Source organism: Heterocephalus glaber, unplaced genomic scaffold (assembly GCF_053883595.1).
Source record: "Heterocephalus glaber isolate CG9 unplaced genomic scaffold, H.glaber_assembly_v1.0 deba00000809, whole genome shotgun sequence".
NCBI classification, from domain to species: domain Eukaryota; kingdom Metazoa; phylum Chordata; class Mammalia; order Rodentia; family Bathyergidae; genus Heterocephalus; species Heterocephalus glaber.
Window position 1 is genome coordinate 3,757,846 of NW_028258163.1, and position 19,111 is coordinate 3,776,956.

At 40.3% G+C, this 19,111-nt stretch overlaps 1 protein-coding gene and 1 non-coding gene across 4 annotated transcripts in view; one reads left to right on the forward strand and one right to left on the reverse strand.

The window, feature by feature from the left end:
- Ino80 (INO80 complex ATPase subunit) overlaps window positions 1-19,111 on the forward strand; it is a 129,448-nt gene that overhangs the window by 86,726 nt on the left and 23,611 nt on the right. For all 3 annotated transcript variants that reach the window (XM_021241902.2, XM_013078415.3, XM_004861593.4), the window contains 2 exons: window positions 4,241-4,466; window positions 10,207-10,334. In XM_021241902.2, coding sequence (XP_021097561.1) covers window positions 4,241-4,466; window positions 10,207-10,334 — 354 coding nt within the window. The remainder of the gene's footprint in view (window positions 1-4,240; window positions 4,467-10,206; window positions 10,335-19,111) is intronic.
- Window positions 9,235-9,341, reverse strand: LOC147829009 (U6 spliceosomal RNA). The gene has a single exon (XR_015449828.1). It is a non-coding gene; the product is annotated as a U6 spliceosomal RNA (small nuclear RNA).

Below are 19,111 nucleotides of genomic sequence, written 5' to 3' on the forward strand. Positions count from 1 at the left end.
CTTAATTCCCTTGCCACTGTCAGCTTGTTGGTTTATATTAGCTATCTAGAAAGAATTTGGATTTTGCGTGTGTTCTGTTCTTTCAAAGCATTTTTTGGTATTGATGCAGGGAAATGGTCTTTTTCTAGAAAGCATCTAAAGCCAAGTGTTTCCATACATGGCAACCTCTGAGCCTCATAGTTGCATGATTGTTTTTCTCCTCGCTCTTAATCTGATCACTGTATACCAAGTGGCCTAATAGAGGAAGTTTAGTTTTCTGGGAGAAGGATATCAAGACTCTTCACTTCTAGCCCCAGTGTTTATAGAGCCAATAGAAGTGAGCTTTCTTGGCCTATAATTGCATTTATGGGCATAAAAATTCCTCGTTAGCAGTTGAAGCTCTCAATGCCTCTATAACCAACAACTCTCAAGAATAACCCCACTTTGCTCACGTACTCATACGTGCATAGCCCAGCTGTTCTGCTTCAGTATTGTTTTCAGAGGAGCCAGACAGAAGTCTTGAGCTTACCATGTCAGGTGCTGCTATTTCCCTAAAGAACCGTAAATGTATCTTGAAGAAAACTATGAATAGTTGTGAATATGTGGCCTTAAGCAGGGAGCAGGAGAAAGCTTTTAGCCTTTGGCTAAGAGGCTGCGCCCAAGCCCCCTCATTTCCTACTCAGCCCCTCTGTTTGTGAATAGGGTTTCATAACTTAGCATGTGCTGAACCTGAAAATGAGAGTAGTTACACTATGCTTGTAAAGATAGGAAGAATTCAGAACATGTCTGGATACTTCATGTACACAATACACAGCTGTTACCTTTCAGATCAATCCTATAGTGTGAGTAAAGCAACATTTCATGAAATACTTTGATCTTCTGTTGACTTCTAACCTATCTGTATGGGAAGAGAGAAGTTCATTTCCTATGAAACCTCAAAACTAGGCTTGAATTAAGAGAAAGTAATTTCCCCAGCATATGCTATGAAAATTTTAGGGTCAGTTTCAGAATAATTGTGTCACTAAGGAAGAAATTATAGGAGCTGTTTCATCAAAAGCTGAGACGATGTTTCTACAGGGTTAATAAACTAAGACCTTGGAATTCATCTTACCAAAAAATGAAAATGCTTGGAGCAGTCACGCTTCCCAGAGCTAGAGCAGGAACGAACATGTTCTCAGAAAGGACGCGCTGAATGCTTGAGGATTGCCCCCTTGAGGTACTATAGTTTAGGAGGTTAATGAACCAAGAAGCAGGGCTTGGGTCATGTGAGACTGGAGGGAGTGCATTTCCATTTGTGGGAAGAGAAGAATGGTATATCATGCTTCATCTCTCCTCCTCTGAACCACCGGGAAGGGCACTTGGTGTTAGCACAGTGGGTGAGGGTGTCTAGAATGGAGTTGTCTGGAAGCAGGGTTTATTCTAAATAGAAATGGACTTTTTGCCCTCGTTTGGACCTCACAAGTATACTGCTTACATGCTTACAACATGACAGTCTATACTTCTGCATATATCTTGATCCAGGGCTCCTGGCCAAAGAAGCTTATCAAAACATTAAAAAATACTTCACTGAACTGTGCCTTAAATTCAGGCCTGGACTTGGAAAGATACCAGCAAAGTGAAAATTGAAAATTAGGTGAAAGGCCGGGGATTTAGCTCAGTGGTTCCAGTGCCTGCCTCACAAGCGTAAGGTCCCAAGTTTGATCCCTGGTACCCACCTCCCCCCCAAAAAAAAGAAAATTAGGTGAAAGTTTATAATGGGGGAAAAAAGTTGTTTTATTTTTAAACTGTAAGAATGCTTAGAAATGAGGCCTAGGTAGAAACACATTCTTCCTCTGGTCTTCTTCCTGTTTCTTCATGCTGAGTTTCTGGCTTTTGACTTTCATCTTGAGAATATGAGCCCATATTTTATGGATCAGTCAAGCTGACTTCTGCTTTTTGCCAGCAAAGAAAAGCATGTTTCTTTGAGTGTAAAATTGGTCCTAGTCAATCTCTCATTAGAAAAGACTATGCTCATCCAAGAGTACACATGCCTTTTGAGATACATAAAGCTGGTTATATTTTTGAAGTCTAAACCACTGTTTCTTTAACCATTTTTATAGAAGTTTAAATATTGTGGGTTGTGAGGTTATGGGACTCACCTTCTATATTGGAGATGTCTGCTCTGGCCCAGGGTTTGGTGGGGTGCTGCCAGGACAATTCAGAGCAGGGAAAGCTCGGGATTTTACCCACCTGCTTTATATTTCAGGGTGTCTTTACCTGTGCTCACATATCAGTTGGAAAAACAAGTGAGTTGGAAGCAAGAAAACAGACTCCTTCTGGAAAGGATAAAGGAGCTAAGAGCTGCTATACTGTAGGATGAACTGATTCCTAAAATGAACCTGAGTGGATTTAGAACTCTTGAGTCCAGTTTGCCGTGGCCCTTTGTAATTTTGTATCTGGACTATAGGTGGCACTGCCTCCCAGCAAACTCAGTTCAACTGTTTCTGCAAGGAAAAGTACTTTGTTTTCTGGTTATTGATAAATGTTCTTTCTCTGATCTGGTTTCCAGCAGAGTTATCTGGAGCTACATGTTCAGCTAGTTTACTGTTTATATCCCCAAGACAGTATTTCTCAATACTTGGCTTGATGCTGGGCTGTCTTTTTTGTTTTTTTGTTTTTGGTACTGGGGATCCAACTCAGGACTTTGCACTTTCAAGGCAGGCAACGGCACCACTCAGCTAAATCCCCAGCCCCCGGGATGCTTTTTAAGAACCTAGGACTATTGGCCTCTCCCTCAGCACTTCTGTATTAAAATATATACTTTATGGGCCTAGGATTTAGCTCAATGGTACAGTGCCTGCCTTGAAAGCACAAGGTCCTGAGTTTGATCCCCAGTAGCAAAAACCAAACCAAACCAAAAAAAAAAAAAAATACACACACACACACACACACTCTCACACACTCACACACTTTTCATCTTCTCCCAGCTATGTTCTTATCCATATTAAAATTTGAGAACCACTGTCCTAAAGATCGAATGATATGGCTGGGCGTGGTGTCGCACACCTGTAATCCCAAAATTTGGGAGGCTGAGACAGGAGGATTGCTGTGAATTTGAGGTCACCATGGGCTACATAGTGAGTTCAAACCCAGCCTGAACTGCATAACAAGACCTTGTCTGAAAAAAAGAAAACAGTTGATTGACATGAAAATATAAGTTAATAGCAAGATAGATTTTTCCTGTTTAACTTCCATAATAGAACTACCTAACTAGATACAACCAGTGTTTTATGTTCTGATCTCTTATTCCTTTGTCCTTGCTCTTTATACCCAGTTTCTCCTCATCTCTTAGTCTACCTCCAAAGTTCTTCTGAACAATTTACTGCTTGTAATGGGCTTTCAGTATTTTTGTCATCTGAGCTTGACAGATTGTCACCACCTTTACACTTTAACAAAGGACAACCTTGTCATCTTCCATAGGCTCCTTATCAGATGATTTCTCAGCCAGCTGAATACATAGCTGCTTGGTAGATTGGGAAGAGACACAGACAGCTGAAGAAGGATGACACCATGTCTCGTATTGGTTAGGAGCCCCCTACTTCACCAAGAGTACAGCATCTTACATTATTGAGTTGTTGTGCTTTGTGATGAGATTAAGAATGCTGCAGTCTCTGCTTCAGCCAGGAGATGCATCTGTTGCTTCCCTCCTGTCCCCTACCCTCTCAATTCCCAGTTTCCCCAACTTAGCACTCAGAAGAAGGTTCCCTTATCTCCCATTAGGTTTGTCAGTTAGAAAACCTGGTGAGGGAGAAGGAGAAAGGAATATTGGAAATCTTGGTAGCTTTGCCACAGAAGCATTAGATTGCTTCATATGTGCCAAACCAATACTGTTCATTCTTCTAGCATTATCATCATGTGTATGGCTAATAGCACTTAGCCAAGAATACTATCTAGCAGTGAACAGGGTGGGCAAGTGATGGGAGGTATGTGTGTGTGTGTCTGTGTATGCATGTATATTATTCCTGACCTTGTATCCTGGTTTATCTGCATCCTGCACTTTTCTTTGTACCTTTAGTTTGTTTGAAGGTTCATGTTATTGGAAGTTGGCCTATACCTGGAAAAGCTCACTTTATGAACAACTTAGTTTGTCAGAATAGAGTAGTATTTGAAACTAGTTGTCTAAGAATTATCCGTAGCAGTCTGATTCCAAAGTTAGTCTGATTCCAAAAGGCTTAGTGTGTACGTAAAAATGTAAAAGAGCCCTTTCTGTGGCTCATTGCAGGTCACCGCAGTGCCATTGGATTCTTATTGCAATGACCGAAGTGCAGAATACGAGCGGCGAGTTCTGAAGGAAGGAGGGAGTCTGGCAGCCAAGCAGTGTTTGTTGAAAGGGTCCCCTGAACTGGCCACAGACTGGCAAAATCGCCGATTCCAGTTCTTCCCAGAGCACCCTGGAGGACTATGGAGCATCCAGCCCCAGAATGGCTGGTCTTTCATCAGGATTCCAGGTGAGTTCTCTATTCTCTCAGGATGTTTCCAGCCTTGGCAAGGAGATTGCAAGGGAGATACTCCCATGTGGTTGTTTCATATATTTGGAATTTGGAGTTCTGTAAGTTTCCGTTTTGTTTTTTACCTTAGTAATTTATAAGTAAAAATACTAGTAATTTGTGTCTTGAATGTAGCAATAAGCACTGTGGGATTTCTGTTTAAATATTCTCCTCTGACAAGGAGAAAGGAATGCTACTCTTTAAAAACAGGAGGATGGGGGGGGCCAGGGATTTAGTTCAGTGGTTCCGGCGCCTGCCTCACAAGCGCAGGGTCCCAAGATCAATCCCCGGTACCAAAAAAAAAAATAGGATGGGGAGTATGGGGTGGGGTGTAGCTCATATGCTTAGTGTGGGCCAGGCCCTGGCTTCCATGGCTTCCATCTCCAGAACCAGAAAATGAGAGAGTGAAAGAGAGAGGGAGGGAGGGAAAAAAACATGGTAGGAAAGGCTTCAGGTCGAATGAGTACAGTTGTTTTGTGCCACTGCCAGTGGAATGAATTAGAATGTCACTCCCAGAAAGCCTGGTTTAAGTAGCATAAACAGTGTCCTGCACAGAGCACTACAGATTTGAATGATAACAAGAGGAAAAACAGTGTGTTTTGTGCCAGAATGCTAGCAGATTCCCAGACCCCCTTGGGTCAAGGACTAGGATTGAAAGGAAACTTAGGTTTCATCTTTGCTTTAGAGAGACTGCATTTGAGGAAGTTGAATACAGAGTTTATAGGCTGATGTTCTTAACACCTGCTGGCAAGCTACAGCAGTAACTTGGAACTACAGTGTAAGTTTTGATTGCCCAAAGTTTTAATTGCCCAAGTTCTCTGATAACTGATTATATTCAGTTTATTGACATGCAGTGGAAGTAAACTTGAGCTAAGGCTTCAAAAGAGAACATCTGCTTTTATTTATTTTTTCAATTTTTTGTTTTTTTGGAAAGGTTTTACTATGTAGTCACATGGTTGGCCTTAAACTTACTATGTCCCTCAGACTGGCCTTGAGCTCAGCCTCCCAGGTTCTGGAATTATAGGTATACACTACCTCATCTGGCTTAGCATCTGCTGTTTCTATGAGATAACTGGATTCCAGTGCTAAAGGCCTCATTTTTCCTTTATTTATTTTGTTGTTGTTGTTTATTTTTTGAGACAGGGTGTCACTGTGTAGTTCAGGTTGGCTTTGAACTCAACCATGTAGTTCAGGCTGGCTTCGAACTCATGACAGTCCTCCTGCCTCAGCCTCTCAAGTGCTGGGATTACAGGGATGCTCCGCTATACCCAGCATTTGTTTTTCCATTTAGTGTTACCTTTGTCAAATGACAAGGGGCCTCGTGTCAGCCTGTTAGTAGCTTTGGAGGTGGTTTGACTAGAAGATGCCATTTTGATATGGGAAAGCAGTATTATGTGTGGCCTCAGAGCTGACTTAGAACACATGAATCCAGTAGGTGATTGTGTGTGTGTGTGTATATATATATATATATATATATATTTTTTTTTTATTTTTTTTTTTTTTTTTTTTTTATTTTTTTTTAGTACCAGGGATCAAACTCGGGACCTTGTGTTTGCGCAGCAGGCGCCAGAACCACTGTGCTAAATCCCCGGCCCCCTGATTGTGTATTTTTTGAAATTTCAACTGTAAAGTAGGTCAGGATGGAAACCACAGAATCCCAGGCAGGAGGTGAGCGCGGGTATCAGAGAATCAGATAGCACCTTACTTCTTCTTCTTCTGACTCTTTAGTTCCCAGTACAGAAGTAAGAGGCTTACTGCTGTCGCTGTGGGAATCTCTTGTGGCTTTTCCTGTTCTTTGAAAGAAAAATGGACCTTGTTTAAATAGCAGGAAGTGTCTGAGTTCTTTTTGCATCGATAAAAAGCACCAGCTTCACTGGCTGTTTACTGTGAGAACCAGCCAGCTCCTCACTGACCCCATTGTGCTCTGTACACTGGGCCAGGGTGGAGATGGGGGGAGTTTGTGTCACTGGAACCTGTATTTATCTTTCTTTCCTCTCTATTTGTACATTTTGTGTTTCCCTGGGAAGTGTTGATTCTGTTGCACTCCTTGAAAGATTGGCCAAAATCTCCTTGGTTTCATACCATGATTGCTTCTCCATACTTTACCAGAAGGATGTACAATCCTTTCAAAAGGCTCCTTTCCTTGGAAGAGGGAAATGCTATTTAGTCTGTTACCTAAGTTTACTACCATGGGCTACATTTGTTACTATGGATGATAAGAACCTGTATCTAAATGTAAATGCCATAGGATTGTAGGAAAGATTTTAAAAGATAATAGGTCTGTTTGTTTCAGGATCTTTGAGCTTCTATTTCAAAGAAGGGGCTGGGCCTGGGTTTGAGTTGGCAGAATCAGCCTGATTTCTAGGGAATTGTGGTCCTCCTGGCTCCATGCCCTGTTTAGCAACAGCTAGTGCTCTTCTTCAGTACAACTTTGGTAGATCCTAAAAACTGAGTGATATATGTACGTCTGAGCTCCTCTAATCCTAACATCATTTCATTCTAGTTAGCAAGTAAACTAGATATGAGAAGCAGAAATGTACCAAAATCATTTAACCATGATTTATAAATCCATTGAGACCTCTCAAAATTGAGACACTGGATAAATTTGTATATGCCTTATTTATCTGTGCTGAGGGTATATTATCTGAATGGAGATAGTAGATAAGCAGGCTGCAGAAATCTGAAGAACTTAGCTTGCTTACTCTCATTCACTGGCTGGAAAATATGTAGGCTTTTTTTTTTTAGCCTTGTGCTTTTAATGAGAACAGAAATGTAATGTCTAAAGCTGATTAGTATCTTTGTGGGGAATGTTCAGGAGCTAAGAAAATCAAGACACCCCTGTCAATCCAATTGAAGAAGGGTAACTTTGATAAGAAACCCTTCAAATTGTTACGAGAGTATTGCTGCCTGATGAGACTTGGAGTTTATACAGGCCTCCTTGTCTAGTGCTAGGGAGAGGGCTCAGCAGTCACTTCTGTCCCAGCTTTAGTCATTTGATTGTGTGTGTAAGGAGAAACGAAAAGAAGAGCATTCCAGTAATCTAAACAGGACCAAACAAAGAGGTTGAACAAAGGTGTGTGCCACAGAGACAGGGAGGGGGTGGAGAGGGAGAGATGCGGCCTAGCAATGTTCTGAAGGTGGGAAAAGGCAGGCTGTGGCATAGACAAGTAAACATTCAGGACCTGTAGCTTTGTAGCACAAACAGAGTGGCTGATGATTTGTTATGGTGCTGTCAGCACATCCGTTCTTCAGGTTAGACAATAATTGTGCACTTGGCAAGGAGAGACAGGAATGAGGGTTGAGAACTCTTCAATTGCTCTCAATAGTCAACCTGTGCAGTTCAGAAGAAAAGTTTTGAGTTCAAACCCAAAAACTAAGAATAGATTGTGTATTTGTCTTAACAATTTCTCTTTGATTTGTTGTCACTGTGAGATCTCTATCCTTTCTCTTTTTTTGTGTTCCCCCAGCCACTTGCATACATACTCTTATCCAGCCCTCAAGCCTCTTCTCTTCCCCTCTTAATGGCAGCAATTGTTTAAGGCATGTTTCTGAGCCAGTCTGCAAACAGGAAAGTCTGCTTCCTGAAATATGATGGAAGTTGAATGATACTGAATGGATAAGATGAAAACTTGTGAGTTAACTATTCTTTAGATCTCAGCTGAAATCATTTCTTATGGGAAGAGGAAGGAAAAAGCATAAATTAATGAGTGAAAGCAGCTTCATCTCACAGAAACCCAAAGTCAGTCTTTCTGAAAAGACGAAGCCTGGTGTCCTTATCAAATTATATCTTGCATTAATGACATTTATCAGCCAACCTATTGAAATCCTCCTAAGAGGGAGGTGTTTTTGTTTTTGTTTTTGTTTTTTTGGTGGTGTGTGTTGGTTGGTTATTTGGTGGTTTCTTTTTATTTTATTTTTGGTACTGGGAATTGAACTCGGTACCTTGCGCTTGGGAGGCAGGCAGCGGAACCACTGAGCTAAATCCCCAGCCCTGGTTGTTTCTTTCTTTTCTTTTTTTTCCTGGTTGTTTCTTTTTAAAAAGTTCAATGGACAAAGGGAAGCTGGGGCCATAAAAATGATCAAGATTAAGTATATGCAAACCCCTAAGCCAGTGGTGGTGAACCTATGGCACGCATGCTGCAGTGGGCTGTTTGTTATTGGAAGCTCTAAAAGGTTCACCATCACTGCCCTAAGCTGAATATAATCACTGGGTATCACAAACACATATTAACTTAAAAAAAAAAAAAAAAAAAAGTTGATGCTCTAGGGATCAATGGTAGAGCACTTGCCTAGCATGTACAAGGCCCTGGGTTCAGTCCCTAGGGGACTGCAAAAGGAAAAAAAAGTCAGGGTAGGTATGTTTATTTTGCATTTCTTTTTTTGTTTTTTGTTTTTTTTTTTGCTTTAATTCTTTTATTGGTATATTTTAGGTATACAATATGTTTACACTTATCATTGGGTGCTTGTACGTGTACATGATGTATCTTAGTTCTTATTTTTTCCCCATTACCTGTGCACCCTTCACCCCTCCACCCTTCCCTATTTACACAGACTTTGTTTCCATTTTTTTTTTCTTTTCTCATAATTTTTCCTTTCCATTCTTTCCTTTCCCCATCTCCTCCCACCACCCCTACCCCTTTGAACCTTTTCCTATTTCAAAGTATCAATTATTAGTTATTAATCCTTTTAATCCTTATTTACACTCTCAGTTTCTCACACTAGAGAAACTAAAAATATGGAACGCTTCGCAAATTTGCGTGTCATCCTTGCGCAGGGGCCATGCTAATCTTCTCTGTATCATTCCAATTTTAGTATATGTGCTGCCAAAGCAAGCACTTTTTTTTTTTTTTGTACTGGGGATGGAATTGCATTTCTTATGTGTACATGTCTCCCTAGGAAGATGGGAGCAATTCTTTTTTTTGGTACCGGGGATCGAACTTGAGACCTTGTTTATGAGGCAGGCTCTAGAACCACTGAGCTAAATCCCCAGCCTGGGAGCAATTCTTATTTCTATATATTCTCATGCATTCAGGATATAAACATTTGACCACAACAAATATCTAGAGATAGATAAATAAAGACGAAGTAGATTTTTCAAGTTACAGCAGATATTACATAGACATCATTCATAAATGCCTATGTGTATACCTAGTGTGCCCCGAGTGAGAATGCAGAGCATAGGTGCTTTCAAATGCCCTAACAGTAGGTGTCTGATTGGGAGCTGTCAGCTAGGAGAGAGTCTGAACCTCCCTCTTTCAAGGTGTATCTTTCCAGAGCACTTCTGCAGTTATGATTTGTTTGGGGTTTTTTTTGTTGTTTTTTTTTTGTACCGGGGATCGAACTCGGGCCCTTGCACTTGCACAGCGGGCAGTGAAACCACTGAGCTAAATTCCCGGCCCTGTTTGTTTTGTTTTTTGAGACAGGTCTTGCTATGTAGTTCAGGCTGCTCTTGAACTCACTATGGAGCCCAGGCTGGCCTCAAACTCAACAGTGATCTGAGTGCTGGCATTACAGGCATTCACCACCACTCTTGCCTGCAGTTGTGATTTAATGGGGCTTTGTTTTCTTCCTCTGGAGTACTTGTCTGTGCTAATGACAACATTGTCCTAGTGCTAGTAATTTTTGGCTGCATACAGCTTTGCAGTGAATGCTTTTGTTGATTCACTTAAAGTTTTCTCTCTTCTTCCTTTTTTCTCCCCAGGGAAAGAGAGCCTCATCACTGACAGTGGAAAGCTGTATGCCCTTGATGTCCTGCTAACTCGGCTCAAGTCTCAAGGACATAGGGTCCTTATCTACTCCCAGATGACCAGGATGATAGACCTGCTGGAGGTAGGAGGAGAGAACCTCAGGATTCTAATATTCCTTGGCATTTAACTTGGAGGAGTCACATATTCATGACTAGTGTCAGTCTTCCTTAATGGGAACTCCAAAGCTCCTCCTTGTGATTTTAATCTATAAAGAAGCAAAAGCAGCTCATGACAAGTGGAGAAGATGCAAGGACCTTTGCCTCCTTCTCTGTCCAGTGATTTCGAGCACCTTTCTTTCTAGGGAATTAATTCCCCGATTTTAAATCAGATCACAGCCTAGGAATCTTCTTGAAAATGTCTCTCTGATTATGGAGAACAAATTCAGCGTTAGTTTTCTATGAAAAAGCCCATAGAACAGCTAGTCAGTCTGAGGTAATGTTATGGTTTGGGACTACATATTGCATTCATCTGAGAAACTTCTAAAACTATTGATGGCTCTTCTTATCCCCAGAGATTCTTGTTCAATACGTTTGGAATGAGACCTGGACATCAGGGTATTTAAAAATCTCCTGAAGTTGCCAGATGTGGTGGTACATGCCTATAATCCCACCACTTGAGAGAGGCTGAGGCAGGAGGAGTGCCAAGAGTTCAAGGCCGGCCTGTGCTACATAGTGAGTTTAAGGGCAGCCTGCGCTATGTAGAAAGACTGTCTCAAAAAGCAAAAAAAAAAAATCCTGAAGTGATTCTGATAAACGTCCAAGGTTCACAACCATTGGGTTGGTGGTGAAAGACATAGCTATATCAAGGCAGCATTCCTTCCTTCTTTCCTTCCTTCCTTCCTTCCTTCCTTCCTTCCTTCCTTCCTTCATTCATTCATTCATTTATTTATTTATTTATTTTGGACCTGGGGAGTGAACTCGAGACCTTGTGCTTTCGAGGGAGGTGCCGGAACCACTGAACTAAATCCCCAGCCCTAGGTAGCTTTTATTTCTTTAATTATTTACATGTTTAGGTTCTCTGTACTTGTCTGAATAGTGGCTTAATGATTTGAGAGAGAGGAAGTCCTGAGCATACCATAGAAATAGGAGAGAGAAAAAAAAGAAATAGATGATGAGAACAGATAATCACAGACCATTATAGTAATGCAAGAAAGTTCAAAAGGCAAAAGCATCTGGTTGTCAGGAGTATATATATATATTCTCATGTTTTCTCTTGGGTTTTATAGATGTAAGGCTTTATATTCTGGCCCTGGTACTCCAGGTACTAGCAATAAGTAAGTAGAAACTGGACCATGATCATCCATATCTGAGAATTAGGGAATAGGGACCATGGCAGTGCAGAAGGGATAAAGGTAGCAAAAGAGAGGGTTTTCAGGCTCCCTGGCAGTCCAGGTCAGTTGCTGAGTTTTATAGTGAGTTTATCTAAATTCAGTGTCAGACTTCTCATAATCTGGCAACTGCTTTTATCAAGAGATGTAATATTTTAGGCCAACTTAATTATGAACCCTTAGGTCAACCTCCTTTGATTTATTCCCCGTGTAACACATATGGACTAGGCAGAGGAAATGAGGGTGAGGGTGGAAGGTGAGCAATACCTACATAGTAGACATGTGGCAGGTTTTCCAGATGAAAGTACCAACACTTTAGTTAATTCTCCAAAAAGTACTGTACTTGGATGTACAAACCACCTGAAAAACAAAAAAGGCTGGATGGGGCTAGGGATTTGGCTCAGTGTTGCCATGCCTGCCTCAAAAGTGCAAGGTCCTGAGTTCGATCCCTGGTACCAGGAAAAAAAAAAAGCCACCTGAAAAGTTTCCCTCATCTTGTGTGCTAACTCAGCATCATGACATAATTACTGCAGTCAAATGATTCAGTCCCATAAGTTATCAAAAATCCAATATGACTACCTCATATTTTCATCTTTTCAAATGAAAAGTTTGAATTGGTATCGTCTTTAGGTCATGTATATTAGCTTCTTTTTTTCATATAGTATTTAGCACTTTGGATGCTGTTGACAGAACAAACCTGATTTATAATATGAGTAGATCTTTTTTTTCCCCCTCTCTTCTGAGGTATGATCTCATGATATAGTTTAAGCCAGTTAGTTAAATTCACTATGTGTGTAGCTTAGACTGACCTCAAACTTCTGTTGTGTTTGATGTAAATCTTGACTATGTTAAAAGGTCCTAACAACAGCAGCCCAAAACAAAAGAGCTGTCTGCATGTCTTAATAATTCACTCAAACCAGATGATGCCCACAACCAAAACAATTTGAGTATCTTTCCTGCAGTGAGGCCTTTTTAAGGTGCAGCGCATTTCCCTTGCCCTCAAGAATCAAGGAAAACACAGATAAAGTAGTGATCTTGCGCTGCTAAGAATTACAGACAAAGCAATAGTGCTACAGATTTAGTAAGAGAGAAATAGTCTTTTCCTTTTCAAGGATATATCAGTATAGCATAGAGTCCTAAAGTTTGATTCATATTAAAGGGAAGTTCCAAGGGAATGTGGATGAATATCCCAAGATAAGCTAGCTCTGGCAAGTGAAGCTGAGTGTAGGTGGTTTATGTTTGATACAGCCATACATTTTAGTCCTTCACTTTGTGCACATACTTCTGAGTGTTCATTAAATATTACTAAGTGATGAATTTTATTCAAGAAGAATCTATAAACTCAACCCAATAGGTTACTTCCTATCTATCTGTAAGCAGTGGAGGGAGGGGCACATAGTGGGTAGAACTTGCAAACCAGGCAGCTTGAAAACTTTCTCTAAATGCATCCCTGTGGGGAATTCTAAATTAGGGAGAAGCAGATTCACTGACTGAGTTTCACAACTACTGACATTCCTTTGCCATATATGTAACATGTGTCTAGGATGCTGAAACCAGGGAATGTTACACCTGTTTGTACACTTCCAAAACTAAAATGAAAGTAGTTTCCTTAATACTATATTGTTGTTTCATCAATGGTATATTTCCCTGTGAAAGCTCATTCTTTTTTATTCATTTATATTAATATTAATTGCTAAAATGAATCACATTCTGTATTCTAAGAGGTTAGTCTTCAAATAAAATCCATTTTATGGGCATGGAATTACACCATCCACAATGTTTACTGTTATGTTGAATCATTTATTGAAAAGTAAATGTGTCATAGATCTTAGGATAATGCATGATTGGGTCTATATTTCTTTATCTTTCAAAGAGTATTTTCAGTTGCTTTCACAGTGGCCACTTTTAGTATAAACATTTGTGAAGCCAGGCAGGTGTGATGGCACACACCTGTAATCTCAGCATTCAGGAGGCTGAGGCAGGAGGATCAGAACAAAACAAAAAACAAAACCAAGCCTTAAAATGTGACCTAGTGCATGTATACTTTTTTTTTTTGTACTGGGGATCAAACTTAGGGCCTTGGACTTGTGAGGCAGGCGGTGACACCACTGAGCTAAATCCCCGGCCCCAGCATGTATACTATAAATCATGGTGAGGAAAGAACTGTCTATATGAATGCTTTCCTCTGAATACTTTAACAGAAGTGCTTTTATCTTTGCCTTGCTTCTTCAGTCTCAAAAGTTTGTTTCTTCTTTCAGGATTCTCCTTTTTTCCATTAACATCTTCTGCCCTCTACAAAGAGGGAAAGAAAGGCTTCCAGTAGAGTAGAAGTTAGAAATTCACATGGAATTGAAACTCTGTTGTATAGTTATGGAACATGTTAGCTTTTCTCTTTCATCCAGCCTTTTTTTTTTTTTTGGTACAGGGGATCAAACTCAGGACCTTGCACTTGTGAGACAGGCGCCAGCACCACTGAGCTAAATCCTGGCCCTCATCCAGCCTTTTTTTTCTCCCTCTTCCTCTCCCTTCTCTTCCTCTTTTTCTTCCTTCTTCTTCCTCCTCTTCCTCCTCTTCTTCTCTTATCCAGCCTTTTTTTCCCCTTCTTCCTCTCCCTTCTCTTCCTTTTTTTCCTCCTTCATCTTCCTCCTCTTCCTCCTTCCTTCCTCCTCTTCCTCCTTTTCTTCCTTCTGTTCCTCCTCTTTCTCCTCTTCCTCATCTTGTTTTTCTTCTTTCTCTTTTCTTCTTCCTCCTCTTCCTCTTCCTCTTCTTCTGTGTCATATCCCTGATTGTTTTTTGTATTTCTGGAACTTAGCAGAAACAGACAACAGTAAAGATTCAAATGTTTTTATATGGCCAGGTTTCCATTCTGTGAAAAATACCAGTTCTGGGCACTTAGTATTTGCTCAGTGTTTTCTCAAGTGATTGATAAACTCCTTTTTCTCTTGAGTAAAATTCCAGCTTGAATTTAAATTCCTTGTACAGTGGACCCTTTACTTGCAAACTTGATTGGTTCTCAAGGGCTGGTTGTAAGTAATGTGTTTGTAAGTCAATACAGCTAAGATCTGAATGTTTACCTGGGTACACGCTATAGATAGTAAGAGGCAGACGAATCTTCCATTAACCTAATTAACCCAAGTTGTTTGTGTGTCAGGCTAGTCATAACTTGAGGGTCCACTGTATAAATATCAGATCATCTTCCAGTCAGAATTCTGTATTCAGAAATGTTTTGTCCTTGCATATGGCATCCAAGTAGTATTGCTGGATAGGGGATTTTAAAAAGAAAGTACTTACGTTCCAGGGCCAGGAATTTTAGTTTGCCACAGGCAGAACTCAAAGATATGATACATCATTAAACATTATGTTGCAAGTTTACTTTGTATTTACTGGGTCACCTAAAATATCTTGGCTCTTGGAGTTACTATGGAAATATACATAGAATTGTGAAGGTGGTGTCCAGCTAGATGTCAAATTCTTCCTCCCATCACCAGTTTTACCATAGTTGGGCCCCCCCTGTATATTCTAATAGTTGCAGAGAGTTTTTATCTCATTACAGATGACTTGTATTAATCTCTTGGTGTCATCTTTCGAGATTTATTCCTGTTGCATCAAGCAACTGAGTCTGTAGTTTAAGGACAATATGGCACTAAGTACTTTTTATGCACTGCAGAAGTAGTTGAGACGAGTCAGCCAACTGATGCTGCATATAGTGTGATTGTTATGTACTGAAGTCCAGACAAATCTTCAAGTGTATCAATATATGAAAGTAATGCAATATAGAATTAATCCAGATAATCCATAGCTAATGGCAACATTTGAGACACTGAATTGTGTAACTTGCACAGTCAGCCATCCATGTGCAATACCTCATTTGGGGAGGATTCATCAATAACAGATATTCTGGGGTCCGGGGATTTGGCTCAGTGGTTTCGTTGCCTGCTGCACAAGCGCAAGGACCCAAGTTCAATCCCCGGTACAAAAAAAAAAAAAAAAGGCTCAAATCAAATAACAGATATTCTGTCTTCTGTGAGCAGACTTCTCTTAGCGCTTAAAGGTACCTTTGGGAACTATGATTTTGAACATACTGGGAAGCTGGGTATTCTAATACTGCCCCATGAAATAAAAAACCAAATTTGCATAACTATAAAGTTTTCATGAGATCTTAAGAGAGAGGGAAATTTGTCAGCTTATACCACACTGTAGTCTGTTTGTCTGCTTGTTTATTTGCATAGCACCCGTGAGCAAGGCATTATGTTAAACTGATTCACATAATCAGTTAAAGATGGTCTTTGACTTCAAGAAATGTATCTACTGAAGGACTTATATACATACACAAATAACTGTCAAATGAGTGCCAAAATAAATCATTACCAGAACTAAAGATAGCAAGAATGAATACCTTTATTTCTAAGTCTGTCTGAAGTCTTCCTCAAAGCTAACTGAACTTAAGTGAGATTTTAACCATCAAGGAGGAAGGGAATTCAGGACTAAGGAAGCCTTGTGTAAAAAGGCAGAGAGATGCAAAGATACATGACATGTGAGAGAAGTAGTGGAATAAAATAAAATGAAATAAGACATATAGGTTCAGGGCAACTATGACAGGCCTATGAGTGCCTTACTCTGAAGGGCTCCATGCTACATAAGGAAATGAGTCACCTTCACTCTTGGTCCAGTTTGCTTGGACTGCAAGGAAATTGTAATATATGTGGACAGAAGCCTGACTTTTTCCTGGTGATGTACACCGAAAGGTGGAAAGCAGTATGTCCAAGGAGATAAAGATAACCAAAGTCTGAAGGTTTGTGAATCATCCTTAGTCCTTCCCTTAAATTGTTTTAGCAGTGTAAAATTGGGTTAAAATGAACATCAAAGACAACTGTAAAATAAATAGAAGTTTCAGAATAAAAGGGTGAGGATAGGGGTATGTAAACATTTACCTTTACTTTTTCTAAGTGCCTAATTATCCTTTCTTTATGATGACAGGTGAGTGGCTTTATGGACCAGAATATAGTAATAACCTTAGGATTAATGGGGCTGCTCCCATATTTTTTTCTAACTAGTGGTGAGCAGCCCTTCCATCTGGGAAGCAGAAGAAGGGTTAAACAAAAGGCTCAGGAATCAGCCTGCTTCTTACCACCTGTTTCACTTTAGAGACCTTATGTAACATCTGTAAAATGAGAGTGACAATAATAGCACCTATCTTAAAGGCTATCTTGAGGATTAGCTCTTCCTCAGTAATAGGCTCTGAGTAAGCAGGGTTGGTTTGATTATGGTCTGGGGTTGATATCGCTGGTATTGTGGTGACTTTGAGCTATAATTAGGTGAACACCAAAATTTATAAGAAGATTGAGCTGGACTCGTGCCTATAATCCCAGCACTCGGGAGGGTGAGGCAGGAGGATCACTTCGAGTTTGAGACCAACCTGGACTACAGACTATATAGCATGATGTGTCTCAAAAAATTAAAAACAAGGCCGGGGATTTAGCTCAGTGGTTCTGGCACCTGCCACACAAGCGCAAGGTCCCAAGTTTGATCCTTGGTACCAAAAAAAAACCAAAAAACAAAAAACTAAAAACAAAAAGATTGATTCATCAGTGCTTTCTTAAGGTTAAAAGTTGTAGTTTAAAAGACAGAAGAGAAGCTGGGGATATGGCTCAGTGGTAGAGTGCATGTCTAGCAGTGCAAATATATACATACATACATACATACATGGCTGAGTACCAAAGCAGAAAACCTACTTTTTTGTTAAGATCCACACTTGACCAGAAGTAGTGGTCCATCCCTTTATAATCCTAGCTCTTAGGAGATGGTGGCAGGAGGATCACTGCAAATTTAAGGCCAGCCTGGGTCACATAGTGAGTTCAAGCTGGCCTGAACTATACAGTAAGACCCTATCTCAAAAAGAAAAAAAGAGTCCAAACCAGTTGGATGGATGACTCTTGTTAAACTGTTTTGGTGTATTCTCGTTATTTTATTGTTCTGGATTGGTACATTTATGGATTGGATTAGCTACAAGGTATAGAGAGCTTCTAAAGATCATCATACTGCTACCAATTTCATCTTCTTTCCTCAATTCCTTCTCATCCAAAACACCTACTCTTCTGCCATTAATCCAGTCTAGTTATAGGGCTGTACCACTAAGTGTGACCTTGAAGCTCATTTGAATATTTTCTGCCCCTTTTTGATTATCAGAGCCATTAAGGAACTACTCTGCGACAGAAAGGAATAGTTGCTGGGAAGGGTTTACAAAACACAATGAAAGATATGTTCCTCAGTGAGCTTGTCTGCTTTTGTTGTTGGCTTCACCTCAACAGGTACCCTCGCCTACAACTGCACATTCTTTTTTTGGCGGGGGTGGGGTCACGGGGGATCGAACTCTGGTCCTTGTGCTTAGCAGCAGGCAGCGAAACCACTGAGCTAGATCCCAGGCCCCTTCTGCACATTCTTTACACTCACTTTGTCTAAGAATAGGCCGCCATGCACACTGTACCAGCCATACTAGACTGCAGAAACCTTGTATGCTAAAATATCCACATGGGTATAAGACCTAAGAATAAGTCAGGTGTGAGGGCACACCCTGCTATCACAGCTACTCAGCAGCCCAAGGCCAGGAGATCACCCATTTGAATCCAGCCTGGGCTGATTATTTTGAGACCTTATCTCAAAAGAAAAAAATAAAAAGAGCTAGAGATGTAGCTCGTTGTTCACTGGGTTCAATTCCCAGTATTAGAGAGAGAGAGAGAGAGAGAGAACATTTGAGCACAGAAAACTAACACAGATATTTCCCAAATGTAGAAATGATTAGTCTTAAAATTAGTCTTAAAGTTAAAATAAAGTTAAATGTTTTGCTAAAAGAAAAAAAAAAAAGCAACCAAAAAAATGGGGAAAAAAAGTTACAGTTATTTTAAGCTGGGCATGGTGGTGGTGTATGCCTGTAATCCCAGCACTCGGGAAGCTGAGGCAGGAGGATCGCCATGAGTTCAAGACCAGCCTGGGTTACATAGTGAGTTCAAGCCCAGTCTGAACTACATGAAAAGGCCCTATCTCAAAAAAAAGTTATTTTAGGACCAAAATGCAGTAGTGCCCCCATCTATGGACGGTACATTCCAAGACCCCCAGTGGATCCCTGGAACTTGTGGATAGTATAAAACTTATATATTGTTTTTCCTTATATATGTATATATATGATAGTTCAGTTTATAAATTAGGAACAGTAGGAGATTAATAGTAACCATAATAATAAGATAGGATAATTACACCAATAAATAAAAGTAAAATTTATGAATTGTTCATTTCTGGAATACTCCATCTACTATTTTTGGACAACAGTTTACTGTGGGTAACTGAAACCAAGTAAAGTGGTACCATGGATGAAGGACTGTGGTAACTGGTGCAGTTGTTTCTTATAAATAGGCAGCTGTGTTGAGCTCTTGGCATTGGTTTCCCTACAGTGGGCTTTTTGTAGTGTAATTAGAGGTCATAAAAGAGTCAGTGTTCATTTGCACATCATCTGTGAAAGGAATTGCAGCTTTCGCTCC